Genomic DNA, 16,446 nt, shown 5'->3' with positions numbered 1-16,446 from the left:
CTGAAGGAAAAGGTGTTTACTGACAGTTACTAATGTGATAAATCATTAGGTATATATATTACAACTTCCACTCTCAACTGATAATAATTGACTTTGTATCAATCACAATTTTGCCTCAGTGATATATATATGCACTTATGTAAAGTTCTTGAGAAATATTTGGATGAAATATCAACATACAGAGATAAAGATGTAAAATATAGTATAAACTTAAACATTACTTCATAATTTGAATTGCTCTTGATCTAATTATTGATATAAGAATAGGTTTGAAACAATAATCGTGTAGACAGTTTGTAGCAAGCATAATGTCAGAATATTATTATATGTAAAACACCAATCTGTACCTTTCAGGATTATGAGTTAAAGATCTTAGGTTTTAGCTTGTTATTTGGTCATTGAAGAAAGATTTTTTTAATGGAAATCAACATATTGTATACTTTGGAGTCAAAGTATCATATAAGGAAAAATGAAAATGATCCCTGTGATGTTAAATCATGTGCTTTTCTATTTTAATTTTACTGACCATATGATACTGAAGAAGGTCATTTAATTTCTCTGAGTCTCAATTTTGGGGTATGTACAATCATAATAAGGTGCATCTTCCCTTGGCTACCTTCTAAGGTTGTAGGGAGGATCAAATTTGGCAATGCACATGAAAACACTTTGTGACATGCTCCCTATTAAGACATTGCTATTTTGCTTATTATTTATATAATGAAATACCATTTAAGAAATACAATATTTGGACATCACTACAATTAAGACAGTGTATCTATTGCTGAAAGAGCTGATTCTGATTTATAGAGCAAAAATTTAAAATTAAGCAAGCTACTGAAAATGTAAATATAGGAATTAACTCAGTAGTATTTGTTTTTCTGTCCCACTAAAGGCTGGAGAGTAATATCTGTGTGTGTGTGTTTATGTAACTGTGATTGTCCTAAAAGAACCTAAATAACCCTCACAAACTTCGAGTTCACTTACATTCCTCTTGGCACAGTAGCCACAATATAATGAGCAAGGATGGCTGACCCCAGCGTTCAAAAGTCTTCATACAATCAGAGGACAGAACTCACAGAAAATAAGCCGGAATAGATATACTGCACTGACTGACGATCTCCTTTGAGGAGGCGTTAATTTAACTTTAAACCCTGATCTCATTGAAAGCAGGGGAGAAAGGGGATGTCTCCAAAATGCAGGCGCTGTTGCCATAGCATTTTTCTTCTCTCTTCCTGCCTACTCCTCCTCCCCCAAAGCAGCAACAAATGGTGCTCTCCCGCTTTCTTTCAGGAACCGGATGCATTTTCAGAAGCCAGGACTCCAGTGGTGTGATGTCTTCACCACCTAATCACTGGTAGGGATATTGAAGAAGTCTGAGGTGCTATTAAGTTTCTCAGGACAGAATCATCTTTGCCGATGCAACTGCAGCACAGGAAACAGACTCAGGGAAAATCCGAGCCCTCCCAAGTCTCACTGGACCTCTGCACGAACCCAGCCACCGTCAGTCACTTCTGCAACACAGCCGAATTCTTTCAGCACTCGCAGACGCGGACGGCTCCCTCGCCGCGCGATCCTCCCCTCCGCAGTGAGCGGACTCGCACCAGCCCGCTCGGGTACCGTCCGCGCCGCGGCCGCCCGCGCGCCGAGCTCTCGCCCGCCTCCTGCCCGCTCTCGCGGCCCCCGCCCCCTCGCTCGCCCGGCTCCCTCCGGCCGCCACTTGGAGGGATTCCCTCTCGGGCGGCCTCTGCAGCAGCACCCGCTGGCCTTATTCGCGGCCCCGGGAGCATGGATCTCCGCAGAAGAGCCCTTCTCGGCGTGAATGGACTTCGAGTTCTCCTGATGCTTTTCCGTGAGTAGCGTTTTGGGGACGGTCAGAGCAGGGCGCACTCTTTGCAGAGAACGAAACGGGCACCGCAGGGCAGGTAGCTTAAGGTCAAAAAGTGGACCTCACGTTTTGCGGGTCGGTTCTCTTTGGGGGAGCGGGGGGTTGCGGAGGGCCTCCCCCCTCGGTAGCAGGGAATTCCCCAGAGAGCCACAAACCAGTATGGTAACCCCAGACACGGTGCTCACACGGGCCTGCTTGGTGGCTTAGAGCATTGGCGAGACACCTTTGTGATGGGGAATACATGTAAATCCATGGCTGATTCATGTCAATGTATGGCAAAAACCACTACAATATTGTAAAGTAATTAGCCTCCAACTAATAAAAATAAATGGAAAAAAATTTTTTTAGCAACAACAACAACAACAAAAAAGCCTAAAATGAAGGAAAAAAGGCCATCGGATTACAAGTCATTAAGGCTTTAAATGTTTTCTAATTTAATTTTATTATAAGTTAGCAGCAGTCGAATTTGTTGCCGCTGGGGCAGAGAAACGGCCCGCAGAGCGCGTGGTAGCCGGCGAGGAACTTTGTCACCCCGAAGCCTGCGGACTGTGATGTCTCTCCACCTTGAGCCCCAGACGCGTGGGCTCGCTGAGCCCCGAACAGATAGGATTTGTTTTTTTCCGCAGATACAGTGGCTCGAATCACGGCAGAACAAGAAGTGGAAAATCTCTCAGGCCTTTCCACTAACCCTGAAAAAGATATATTTGTGGTGCGGGAAAATGGGACGACGTGTCTCATGGCAGAGTTTGCAGCCAAATTTATTGTCCCTTATGATGTGTGGGCCAGCAATTACGTGGATGTAAGGCACTTTTTCCCTCCCGGCTTGTTCCTAGGGCTCCAGGGGCGAAGGGCACCCTCCCTCAAGACCCCGTGAAGACCTGGGTCGCCCGCCTATTCCCCCCTAAGCCCTGCAGGCTGCTCCTGAATGCTGCATGGGGGTTCCGGCTTGTAACGCCTTCTGCTCGCCCCGCCTGCTTGGAAAGTAACCCCCCCTCTCTCTGCTCCCCTAACGGCCGGCCGGGTCTGCACGCAGAGCATCTAACCGCATGTTCCCGGACCTGAGAGCGCGCGCGAAGGAGCGCCCAGGCGCGCCAGACCCGGAGTCTGAACCCGCCGCCCTTTACAGCCCCCACGGGGGCCCGCGCGCTGAGGGGTGCGGGGCGTCTGTGTTCCCAGCTGATCACGGAGCAAGCGGATATCTCATTGACCCGGGGAGCCGAGGTGAAGGGCCACTGTGGCCACGACGAGTCGGAGCTGCAGGTGTTCTGGGTGGATCGCGCGTACGCACTCAAAATGCTGTTTGTAAAGGTAACTGCTAGCGAGGCTGGCGGCGCCCATGCAGACTCCGGGTGCGGGTGGGTGGGGGCCCTCTCTGCGCGGGCGGCTCATGAGCACCTCTTCCGCTCGGCAGGAAAGTCACAACACGTCCAAGGGACCCGAGGCAACGTGGAAGCTGAGCAAAGTCCAGTTTGTCTACGACTCCTCAGAGAAGACCCACTTTAAAGACGCGGTCAGTGGTGAGTAGAGGTCAGCAGGTCTGGAGAGGGACCCTGGGGAAAAGCAGACGCTGCTGGGATCACAGGTGTATAAGCGGAATGCCTTAGGGTTTTGGAAACTCCCCGGGCTGGCTCTCTGGGATGGAGGAAGAGAGCGCGTCTGGGTCCTCTGGCCTTAAGGCCTTGGAGACGTGCAGCAAACTCAGGGCCTGAAGGCCTTCGCCATAGCCTGACCGGGATGAGACTTCTCCTGAGGGCCTGTCTGCCCGTGGCTGCCTCAGGATGGTTTTCTCAAGATTTGTCCTTTAGAGGAATGCGGAGAAGGACAAAGGCTGTATTTTTATTTCCTTCTGCACCCCGGTTTTTTCTTCTTATGCGCTAAAATTCCAAGGGGGCAGTATGACTTTCATTTTGGGTCAGAATTTGATGACCTTTCAGATCTTTTGGCTCATGGCTCAGGCCTCACCACATCTTCAGTCGACTGCAGACACCCCAGAGTGGATTCTGAACTGTGTCCTAAATTTATTACTTTTTTCATGCCCATCACTCCATCAGCTCACCCAGATCCTCCAAAAATATCTTGGCAAGGAACATCCAAGCTCCAAATAATAATGTTGGCATCTTCAGGCACTGTTCAAGACCACATTTAAACTTATATATTTATTTTGTAGACTGTCTGATCTACTAATAATGAAGCCATCCATCACCTGGGCACCTGAGTTAGGACAAGATTTTTATTGAACATATACAAAGATATATATGTCATCTCTTCCATTTCACCCCTTATCATCCAGCAAAAAGGGAAATTTCGTCTCTTTATCAAAGTTTATATTCAAATATTTCCCACAGTTTAATTAGACTGAAAAAAGGAAAATTTTAATCCTGGGAAGGAGAAGAGAGAGGGTGGCAGGCTTCCAGAAATTAGGTGTCTGTACAGGGTTATCAGCCCAGAGCACTAGCAGCCGCTGTGCTTTGCTGAGAAAGATATTTTATTTTTTGCAGAGCAGTGTGAGATGTAGAAAACCAAGTCACTGTTCTTTGCCTATTTTTGGAATCTCTGTTAGATCTTATATAGTAAAAAGGATTGGAGGTTTAGGTATCACTCTCTGCTTCCAAAACGAATTTCCAGATTACTGTTTAAGGAGCCCATGCTCATGAAAGGACAGAGGCATTCACATTTGCAGAGCCTTAGGCAGACAGAGTAACAGGGCATGCCAGCGAGTGGGCTAAGAGGCAAGAGCCAGCTGTCTGGATCACCATGAAGAGGGTTCTGCTAGCCACAGGAGCCTGACCATTGCTTTGGACCCTTCCTGCAGCTGGGAAGCACACAGCCAACTCGCATCACCTCTCTGCCTTGGTCACCCCAGCCGGGAAGTCCTATGAATGTCAAGCTCAGCAGACCATCTCACTAGCCTCCAGCGACCCACAGAAGACAGTCACCATGATCCTGTCCGCGGTCCACATCCAGCCCTTTGACATCGTCTCTGACTTTGTCTTCAGTGAAGGTAGGTGGGTGGGGAGTCCGGAGGAAGGAAAGAAGCCGAGGTTGACTCAGGCTGGAGACAGAAGGTGACCTGCAGGGCGCCAGGCTGTTTCACTTGGACTGTCTCAGGGTAGCATGGCCCTGCCTCCCTCTGCGACGCGTCTTAAAGACTAAAGGAAGCCAACTGAAAAAATGGCTCTTCCTGCCCTTTCTCCTTCATGTCCTTCTTTTCCTCTCTCCTTCTCCCTCTGTTCCTTTTTCCTTCCTCCCAATTTCCCTTATTTTTTCCATTGTTTTCTTTTTCCCCTCCTTTGGCAAAAGAGGAGACTGGATAGGAAGACAGTCAGCTGGAAAAAAGCCTACAATTTTGATGCAAGTTTCCCAAGGAAAAGGCAGCTGAAAATTCCAAGCAGTTATCTAGAGAGCCGTGGATTGGAGAAAGGTCTTTGCTTATATGGGTTTCAGTATCTTCATGGTCTCTAGACACATACAGCCCTAGGTTCTACCACTGTAAATCTAAGTTTTGTGTGATCAAAATGCGATAGGGGTATGTGTGTGTGTGTGTGTGTGTGTGTGTGTGTGTGTGTGTGACAGAGAGAGAGAGAGAGGCTCATGAAGATGTGCCTCTGTCCAGCGTTCATATTTATGGGGAGGGACACCAGAGAGGCCCCAAGGAGGGAAGGGTCCGTGATCTGCTCCCTCTGAGGAGTGCAAAAAGCTGTCTCTCAGTCTGTTCCAGCCCTTGAAAGGGGATCAGGCAGGACCTAGCAGAGGCATGTGGAATATCCACATTCTCTTGGTTTTCTGCATTCCAGCAGAGGTAGGGGAGCTCACATTCTGCAATTTGTCCAAACCTAGCAACAATTTACACTGGACAAGCATAGGGAAAGCAAACTCGTCTAGTCATTTGTTTTCTCTCTCTGTGTTGTTTAGAAGGGGCTTCCCAGGTCGGTCAGGGTAAAGAATCCACCTGCCAATGCAGGAGACGGTTGGGAAGATGCCCTGAAGAAGGAAATGGCAACCTCTACCAGTGTTGCCTGGGAAATTCCATGGACAGAGGAGCCTGGTGGGTGATAGTCCATGGGGTCACAAAGGAGTTGGACATGACTGAGTGACTAAGCAACAACAATTGTCTAGAGGAGGTTTCTAGAGACAGTTTGATATTCTCATTTATTCTTTGTGGTTAAAAAATGAGATTTTGGTTGCTCTATGGATGCTCACCTTTGGGCTGGGGATCCCCAGGTGAATGCCACCATTTAAATGTGTGTGTAGAATATTAGGGAATCCTGCTCTGGTCACATGCAAATCATTAAACAATTCCCAAGGTATCCAGCTTTCATCAACTACCCCTCTCAAAGTACACAGAAGATTATTCACACACAAGTACACGCAAGTTCACTCAAAGTTCACACAAGTTCACTCAAAGTACACACAAGATTATTCAGAAGGCCTTTGGGAATTCCTAAGTTAAACTCTCCTTGAGGGAAAGGCCTACTTTTTTCTCGTCTTCATATTTTTTAGCACCTAATACAGTGCTTGGCACATTGCAGCTGCCCTGTGAACTTTGGCTGAATTGACATTCTGAAGCTGTGGGCTCGGTTAATGTGTGCATGCGCTGTGCTTAGTCGCTCAGTCCTGGCTGACTCTCTGCGACCCCACGGACTGTAGCCCGCCAGGCTCCTCTGTCCATGGGATTCTCCAGGCAAGAATACTGGAGTGGGTTGCCATGCCCTCCTCCAGGGGAGCTTTCCAACCCAGGGATTGAACCTGCGTCGCTAATGTCTCCTGCTTTGGCAGGCAGGTTCTTTAACACCAGTGCCACCTGGGAAGCCCCAGGCTCAACTAATAGAGAGCTGCAAATGCTTCAGTGCTAAGCAAATCAGAATTTAATAGATTTAGAACAGCAGTGCTGCACTCACCTGTTATGAGGAGGTGATTCCACATTGTTATGGGCTGTTATGGGCTATTCCATCTGAATGTGTTTCCTACAAAATTGAAACTAAACGTCAAGATGTTAACACTCAAAAATACTGTTGGTTGTGAAGGTATTTATAAAACGGAAATGTCTTTCTTAAACTCAAAATATTAAATATAATTAAAAGTAATTGGACTTAATTAGTGACCAGAAATTCACTTTGAAAGTTTTGGATCATGGAGTCCCCAGAGTCCGTCCAGTAGACGCTCTTGAGTTTACATGGGTACTTTCAGTAGTCTCTAATTACTCTTTGTGTTTCCCTGGTCTGCTCTTCTTAGGCACTTCTTCACTTTTTTGTACTACTGGTGCTATAATTGCTGCTTTTACTATTTCCTTACATCTCACCCCAACCCACTATGGATTATTTCTAAATTGTTGCTTATAGTCATTTATGAATGGAGAAATCAAATCTCACGGATGTTAAAGTTGCGTACGAAATAAGAGTAAATGGGTACCAAATAAGGATTGGGGCCACTTTCCTAAAAATCAGTGATTATTTTAGCATAGACTTAATGAACTCTTTGTACAAAAAGCAATTTTAGTCCAGTTCCAGGGTCTAAACGGATTGTCTTAGAGAGTTTGTAAGACGTGTAACTTCCTAAATGCAGATGTATTCAGCACAGGAAAATTAGACTTGTCTCACCAAGGCTTTTCTGGATAATAATAAGGATGTTGCCTCCTGTATGGTGCCCTGGGGCTCACGCCTTGAGGTTCCTGGGAGGAGGCAGGCCGCGTTCAGAGTCACTCAGTGGACTGGTGTGCTTTTGTGTGGCCGGGCTTCTTTTGTTGCCAGCTCCTCGCGTCTGTGCCTCTCAGCACCTGCCCCCAGCATGTTTTGTAAGAGGTCATTTCACTTGTTTTAGTGGAATCTGAAAGATTGCTTTTGGAGTGCCTTTTCAGAACCTGGCACTTGGCCCCCACTTCCCAGAATAGAAAGAGGCCCTGGCTGTCTGGGCGATGCCTTGCCGGCGTGAGTGGGGGCTGCCCGCGTTGGAGTCGGGTGGTGGTGTCTGGTCACGACCCCGGCAGAGCTGTGTATATGGCTTCTGGCACGTTCACGCAGGATCCGCCGCATGAGGGCGTCAGGTGAGCTAGTCTCCCAGCTGCCTGCATCACAGGTCCTGAGAAATGCGAGGGTGGACACGCACGCCGCACTCACAGAGCCGCTCAAGTGGGGCTGACATCTTGATCACACAGACCCCTTTAGGGCCTTGAACTTGGCTGCTGTCCTGATCCCGGATGAACAGCCGTCTGCACCCTGCGCAGCTCTGGCGATCTTTTATCCGCGGTCTGGAGGCGGGGCCCACGATGCCCCGGTGACGCTGGTCCATAGAAAACTGTAGGCACCGGGGGCGGGGGGGGGGGGGGGCGGGGTGCGGTGCTGGGGGACTGAGAGATTTCCAGCCGATTAAGGAAAATGATGTGACAATGAGAGGCAGTGATGCGCAAGCTTCCTGGGGGGCACTTGGGCACGGTTGTGTGGGGACCTTCCAGAAGAAGGTCTCTGGGGGCCGCTATCCTGGGGATGGGGAGCGGGGTGTGAGGGGTCTTATGTCTGGGTGATGTCCCCTGACAGCATGGGGAAGGGTCCTGGGGCCCAGAGCTCTGCGGGCCGCAGAGCTCAGGGCTTCTCTCTCTTCAGAGGGGAACAGCTGCTGGGTGGGGTTTGTGTCCAAAGTGGGTAGGCCCTAAATGACCAGATCTTCAGGCCATTTTTTAGATGTTTACATGTTTAGTTGTTTAGATGGTTTGTTTAGATGGTTTTTTAAATAAGTGAATGTGTCAAAATTTGAGTTTGGCACAGGCGGGTTTTTGAGTTAATTGATCTCAGCCTGCAGTGCAAACATAAACCACCAAGGGGCCAATCTGTATAGGCTGGCTTCTTTCTATAAAAGATACAGTTGGTGTGGTGACGCTCAGTCTGCAGTTCAGGGCAGCTCGCCGGTCCCTGCTGTGTGGGGTCCCTTGTCTTTCCCTAGCACGTTCCTGGTGGTGGGGCCCTTTGAGGTTCTGGAGACTTCTGTGATGGGGGTGGTGCCTCCCCGGGAGGGAACAGAGCAGACTATTTCAGTGGCTTGAGTTAAAGGCAGCTCTCATGCGTAATGACAGAAGAAATGCAATGGAACACGAAGGTGCCTCTGTGTCCCTTTGTGAAATGTTCAGGTTTAATGGGCATTTAAGTCACCACATATACACTGCTAAGTCGTGTCTGACTCTTTGCGACCCCATGGAGGTAGCCAACTAGGCTCCTCTGTCCATGGCATTTCTCAGGCAAGAATACTGGAGCGGGTTGCCATTTCGGGAGCCTTCTTAATTCTCCAGGGGAGACACAGACAGAGAGACCTGTGAAGGGGGTGCTGAGACCCCCGTTTGAGTGGACAAACAGGCTGAGGGAGGTGACGGGACCAGCCAGGGCTGTGCTCCGGCGGCTGCCAGCAGTGTGACCGGAGCCTGTCTTTGGGTCTCAGAGCCTGTACTCTTCGCATCTTCAAGTTTCTCAGCTGCTCCCGCTGGGAAACACGAGAAAGCAGGGGCCACCTTCAGAAAGGTGGTCGGTGCCCTGAATTCCTGAGCTCTTCATCATTGTTGCTGACAGTGGGATTGGGAGATACCACTTGATCTGCACTTTACCCAGAACTCTGAGAAAAACAATCTGTATTCTATTGAAAATGAATGCACACCATCCCCAGCAGAGTGCCCCGAGGCTGGCTGCCGTGCTGCAAACCAGGGAACGGTGTGCTGATGCCGATCCAGAGCATTGCATACTCCTGTGGTTTACCTGGAACCTCCCAGCCAGGAAACATACCACCTGGGTAACTCATCCTTCTCAGGGCCTCCTGAGGAAGCATCCAGAGAGAGACAGTCTTGTTATTAACACTGCAGAGAGATGTGTCCAGGGCTGGAACACAGAGACCCAGGGCAGGGCCATGTCACCAGCCAGTCACAGAAAACTGCGTTCTTGCTACTGTCCTGAAGCCTAGCGTTTTAGGTGGGGTTCCCCAAGAAACAATCCTCCGTAAGGATGTAAGGGCAGGTAGCTTATTTAGGTGTTTCTAAAAGCACTGCTCGGGGAGTGGGAAAGTGAGGTGGGAAGGCTAGCAGGTAGTACAGATGCGTAAGTGAGCAGATACCCAGGTGGGCACTGGGGCTCACCCTGATGGAGACTCTGGGGAAGAGTGTGAGTTACCCCGCCATCGGCCATCCACCTCTGATGGTTCTCTGGGCTGTCTAAGCTGCCCTGGAGTTAAAGCCCATGGGAATGGGTGGGAATGGTGACTGCCAGGGGCCTAAGGCCCTGTCGGTGTGTGCTGCGCCCCGTTCCGGGGTGTAGGCACCCTCCCCGTCCGGTGGAGCTCACAGGAAGTGGGAAGGAGTTTATGGGCACTTCCCATGCACACTGTACCTGGTAGATCAGCTTCCATCAGTTACCGCTATTCTTATTTACTGTTGTGCTTACATCTTGCTGAGAGTCTCTGCTTATCTCCAACCAAAGATCTCCAAAGCCCACTCATCTTAGCACTTTCTCAGTACACAAAACACATTTTGCTGAAGTTACAGGAGTCTCGAGCCAGCCCAGAGAAAATATGAAAAGAGGAGCAAGCCCGTTCCTCTCGCTGCCCCATCAGACGGCAGGGCACGCATAGCTGGCATCGCTGCCTGCTTTCTGCAGCCGGAGGGCCCGGCGGCACCAGCAGAGCTAAGCAGTCGGCTTGCCCAGCTCCATGCTGCCCGTTTGGAGACAGTGAAGAGTCCTTACACATTTGCTCATCTCAGGGAGTAAGGACAGCTTTCAAATGCTCTGGTCATCAGACAAAACAGAATAAATCTCACATCTGGAAGAACGCCCTAAGATGCATCAGGATTGCAATGGTGGCACCAAGGTTGCGGTTGAGGGCACCTGAGGGCACTGGCGGCCGCCGGTGACACCTCTTCTGTCTGATCTGACTACTTGTAGTTCTTTCTGATGACTGCTCTGGTGGTTGCTTTTTTTTTCCAGTCATAGACCATCCACCCTGGGCCTCTGTTTTGTTTTCTGTAGAACCATGAGTACGGCCAAAGCAGAGGCGTGAGGGAGCCCAAAACCTGTGGAGGCGGACAGAGAATCAGGGGTCTCTGGACACCCGAAGCTGGATGCTGAGCTGGGCTAAGCTGAGGGATGCTTTTCTCCCAGGCAGGGATTGAGGAACCATCCTCTGTGCTTATATAACCTGTGGGTTATCCCGTCAGTTTACTACACGGGATCTTAACCCTGGTGTTCGTAGGGTCTGTGGATAGAGTTTGGGGCGGGGGGGGGGGGCTCTGTAAATTTCAAAGGGAAACATTTGCATCTCTATTTTCACTGATTTCTAATTAATATTTAACATTTCCTTGGATTATAAATAAAGGTAACAACCCACAGTAGTATGAGTCATACCCATGACTTTGTCACTAGTAGAAATCATAGACATTTTCTGCCCACATTTTCTGCAGATCTTGCAAAGTAACAATTATGCTTCTCACTGCTTTGCAATCAAAGCCAGCCTACATTTGTGCTAATAAATACATATATAACTGTCCCTTGAATTATTTTAAAATATTTTAATAGCTGATTTCAGTGTAGTCCATTTTCTGTGTAATCTTATGTTTTCATTTTGTGCTTTTATAAGCATTTTTCTGAGAAGGGAAGATGGTTTCATCACACTGATACCAAAAAGAGGATGACTCTGCTTCAGTGGGTCATGACCAGCACTATTCTATTTATTTTTAATGGTACTCACGGCTACTGTTTACCACAATGATGTGCTAAGGATACACAGCTGGATCAGAAGGGAACCCGTGTGCACGTCTCCTCCCAGGACTGAGCACATCGCACACGCTCTCCCCCCAGCAGGGACAGTGCAGCCACACACGTGTCCCCTTTCTGCTCTGAGCAGCCCATGGAAACTCAGTGCCCAAGATCATTATGTGGGGCCTGCACTATTTTAAATGAAAGAGAATAGAACGGAGGATAACTTATTAGAAGCACAAAGTAAAGATAACCATTGTTTTATGAAACTTTGGTTTTAGTTATGTGTGTATACATATGTTCTGGGTTGTGCTGTAAAATGTTGCTTTTCCTGGGGACTAAAGGCAAAGTTTGAAAACAGGCTAAAGCCTGAGAGGGGAATACGTGCCTTTCTTTTATGGGTTCACAATCTCTCATCTAAAATCCTTGGGGCCAGATGTTTTTCAGAATTTGGAATATTTTGTTTTTGTCTTGTTTTTAATTGGGATCTAGTTGCTTTACAATGTTGTGTTGGCTTCTGCTCTACAAGGAAGAGGGTCAGCTCTGTGCACACATGTACCCCTCCCCTCTCACCTCTCTGCCCTGCGCCCCGCCGGCTCCGTCACCACGGAGCCCTGAGCTGAGCGCCCATGCCGCACGGCGGCTTCCCACGGCAGTCTATTTTACACGTGGGAGTGTGTGTCTGTCAGGCCCCAGCTCCCAGATCACCCGCCCTCCCCTCGTGTCCGCATGCCAGTTCTGTACATCTTCATCCCCATTCCAGCCCCACAGATAGGTTCATCTGTACCATGCTTCTAGATTCCATGTATATATGCGTTAATGTCTTTCTCTTTCTGACTTACATGGACTTTAGGAAGATAATACAATGCATCATCCGTATATTATATAAGATCCAGAAGCGCCATGGCAGCCCCTGTAATAAAGTATATTAATGAATCTGTTCCCTTCAATGAAACACACGAATCTTCATGCTAAAAAGGAGAAGAAGAATCAGAGCAGCCTGACATTAGTTCAGGCCAGCTTTTTCTGTCAAATCAATGATACACAGCACTTGTTTCTGGAGCTTTGTGAGTTTTGGAATGGTGAGTCAGGGAAAGAGTACTCAGGAATTCCCCTTTATTTGACCACTTAGTGATTGAGGGTGGGGGAGGATAGGGATTCAGTGTTTTTCATGATAATTTTTGACATCCCCTTATCTTCCTGTAATTACTTTTGACCTGTCCATAGGTTTTTTAAATGACTTTTTGTTTTTGATGTGGGCCATTTTATTGAGTCTGTTACAGTGTTGCTTCTGTTTTGTGGTTTGGGTTGTTTTGGCCATGAGGCTTGTGGGGTCTTTGCTCCCTGACCAGGGAAGACAAGGTCTTAACCACTGGACCACCAGCCCAGACAAGAAGTCCCAGACTTGTCCATAGTTTAATACTCTCTTTATATCCTCCTTCTTGTTATATGTTTAGTTCAGTCATTTTTTCTAAGGCAGCAAAAAGTTTTTTAAAAAGTAAATTATCTTAACCATAATTTTTTGCCAAAATATGTCATGTTTTTCTCTTGCATCTTCCTTTAAGGATGGTATATTAGATGTTATTCCCCATAAATACACCAAAGTCCTCATCCCCTTAAGGATAATAACTTTGGCACCGTAATTCTAACACCAGTTCTGATGTGTGGGGTTGTGGGGTGTAAATCCACCAAACTCTACACTTTTAAAAGATGGTACTATAATGTACATATATCAAAATGCACAGATCTGAAATATTAACTCAGTATGTTTTTACCTAGACTTGCAACCACACAACCTGCACTTAAATCAACACTGGAGTATTTTTTTCATGCCTGAAGTTCTCTGGTGTCCTGTTCCCCAGGACATACTGTTCCCCACTTTTCTGACTTTGGTCACCATAGACTTAGTTTTACCCATTCTTGAACTTCATATAGAGTCATACAACATGTACTCCTTTGTGTCTGACAGTTTCACTCAACATCATGTTTTTGAGATTTATCCATTTTGTAGCCATAGTTCATTCCTTAGTATTGTTTACATTCCATTGTAGGAATATACCAGCATTTGTTTATCCATTCCACTTTGATAGACATTTAGTTGTTTCTGGTTTTTCAGCTATTATGAATGAAACTTCTATGTTCAAGTTTTTTGTGTCTGTGTGTTTCCATAGTTCTTGGGTAAATTCCTAGGAATGGAATGCTGGGGTACAGGGTAGGTGTATACTTAAGTCTACGAGAAACTGCTAAATAGTTTTACAAAGTGGTTGTATCATTTCCCACTGATGGTGGATAAGAGTTCCAATTGCTCTCTACCATTGACAGCACTTGGTATTTTCAGACTTCCTGAAAGATGTCTATTTGTCTATAATTCTGTGTAGATCAATAAAAAATTTTTAAGATTAAATAAAAACTAAAAATGATGGTGGCTGTGTCTAATGCAAAATCTCTGAAATTTTACATAAATAACCTGGATGTTTAAAAAAATGTTTTACTTTTGGTTGCGCTGGGTCTTTGTTGCTGCACTTAGACTTTCTCTAGCTGCAGTGAAGGGGACTGCTCTTTATTGTGGCGACAGGCTTCTCGTGGCAGCAGCTTCTCTCGCTGCGGAGCAGGGGCCCAAGGCGCAGGGGCTTCAGTGGTTGCAGTGTGCAGACTCTAGGGCATCCAGACTTCACTAGTCGTGGCTCACAGACTTTAGTTGCCAGAGGGATGTGGAATCTTCCCAGAGCAGAGACTGAACCAGTGTTCCTTGCATTGCAAGGTGGATCCTTATCCGCTGTACCACCAGGGACGTCCTGGATGGTTTATTAACCTAGGCTAGGAATCCAAGAACTTGAATGTTGTCCTATGTAATTGATAAGTTTTTATTTTACACTGTATAGAACTATTAAGGGATTAAGTCTTAGAGTTGGTTGGGAAATATTGTTTCTGAAGAAAAGATCTCCCTGAAGTTTCCTTGAGAAATCTTTTTCTCAAGATGGGTGGGGAGTGGGGGTGGTGGGGGAGGGGGGTTGGTGGATATAATTGTATTACAATGTTGCATTAGTTTCTGTTATACAACAGTGTGAATCAGCTATGTGTATATACATATCTCCTCCCTTTTCTTGAGAAATTTTTTCATCTCTATCTGCCTTTTGGTTTTGTTAAGTGGACTTAATTAATCATAATTAATCATAATTCAGAATATGTTGGTAGGAGTTAATCATAATTCAGGATCTTTTGGTAGGAGCTCATTGCCTTTCTTTTTCTTTCACATTTCAGAGCATAAATGCCCAGTGGATGAACGGGAGCAGTTGGAGGAAACCTTGCCGCTGATTTTGGGGCTCATCCTGGGCCTCGTCATTGTGGTCACACTGGTGATTTACCACATCCACCACAAGATGACTGCCAACCAGGTCCAGATCCCGAGGGACCGGTCCCAATATAAGCACATGGGCTAGAGGCCGCTGGGCAGACAGCCCGCAGCCGATCCAGCCGGGGAAACAGCGGCACTTCCCGCCTGCACGTGGGGATACACCAACATAGCTCCAGGCACACTGACTCGGGTACGCAAGGCTTGCTTGGCCTGCATCCACGCTCACACCTGGGATGGGGGGTTCTTCTGGATTCATGGGGTGAATGACATAGCCCTTCCATGCTGAGAAGTGGGAAGGGTAGGGTCAGTCAGCTTTCATGCTCATGGTGGCTTGGCTTTGACTCTCCAAGGAGCAACACATACAACTCGGAGGAATATCTGGCTCTGAAGTGTAAGGATTGGAACCACAGTTCTTTTGGAAAGACACCCCTTAAAGTTCAAGAGGAACATTGGATGCTTTGCTCCCTTGAACACAGATGGCTTATCCTATACTATCGTCAGCACACACAAAATACAGCCTCATGCTCCCTGCAGCAAGACCCCTGAATGTGACCCATGCTTCTGGCTGGCGTTCTGCATGTCTCGTGATTGTCTCGGGAATGTTTCACTGCTCCCTGCACCCAGCGAATTCACAGCACAAGAGCCTGTTTAATGTAACTATGCAGAGTGGTTTGGACTTTGTAATATGTCAGGTCCAGGTATGGGGGCCTGAAGAATCAATCCATGTGAGCTTGTCTCTGAAAATGAATTAAAATACACTACTGTCTAGTGTTTGGCTGCTGTCTTGAAACAAGATGACAAAACCAAAAATGGCTTGTGTGGCATCTACAGGAGAGAAGAGGATGATGAAGATGGGCTTTTCATTCCTGCAAGAGGAAAAGCCAAGAAAGAGCAGGAAAATAATAGCAGGGACGGGGGGAGTTGGCTTTTCCAGGTGAAAGACATGGATTTGTTTTGGCAAATATAAGTAGTTTTAATGATGGCACCTCTTCACTTGATCTTACCTAAAAGGCCGAGAGGTGATAATAATGGCACCTCTTGAATGGTTGGTCTAATATAGTTTCTGATGTTTCTTGATCTTGAGTCTGGCATTTCATTTTGTATTAAAAAGCTGGACTGAACATAGTAGCTTTGGCTGAGTTTTGAGATAAAATGTAACCTACTAAATTCCTTAGAGAAAGGCACATAGTTTGGATTTCATCCACCTCCTAAATAATCATTTTTCAGTTCTGAGCAAGAAGAGGGAGATCCTTTCCTCTGGTGTTAGGGTGGGGGGATCCCTCAAGCCCCTTAAAAACCACCCCCACACGAGAGGCAGCTTGTGCGTTTTCTCCCCAAGTCTTCACCTGTTGACAGTAGCACATCTTTAGTATTCCATCATCCCAGCAAATCTTGGCAAGTATTGATCAGCTGCTGTCCTCTGACCTGTTCGTTTCCTGCTCTGTCAGCCTCAGTCTTTCCCTGCATGATCTCTTTTCACTGTCTGC

The 16,446-nt window shown here is 47.2% G+C and overlaps 1 protein-coding gene across 1 annotated transcript; it reads left to right on the top strand.

The window, feature by feature from the left end:
• Positions 1–1,174: 1,174 nt before the first annotated feature.
• Positions 1,175–15,727, top strand: LAMP5 (lysosomal associated membrane protein family member 5). Its single transcript, XM_043480372.1, has 6 exons — positions 1,175–1,849; positions 2,512–2,684; positions 3,062–3,193; positions 3,297–3,402; positions 4,698–4,886; positions 14,866–15,727. Exons 1-6 carry the CDS (start codon positions 1,417–1,419, stop codon positions 15,042–15,044), a joined length of 1,212 nt encoding a protein of 403 aa, XP_043336307.1. The 5' UTR covers positions 1,175–1,416; the 3' UTR covers positions 15,045–15,727.
• The last annotated feature ends 719 nt before the right edge of the window (positions 15,728–16,446 follow it).

Source organism: Cervus canadensis, chromosome 10, assembly GCF_019320065.1.
Source record: "Cervus canadensis isolate Bull #8, Minnesota chromosome 10, ASM1932006v1, whole genome shotgun sequence".
Classification (NCBI taxonomy): domain Eukaryota; kingdom Metazoa; phylum Chordata; class Mammalia; order Artiodactyla; family Cervidae; genus Cervus; species Cervus canadensis.
This window is presented reverse-complemented; position numbering and strand designations above follow the sequence as displayed.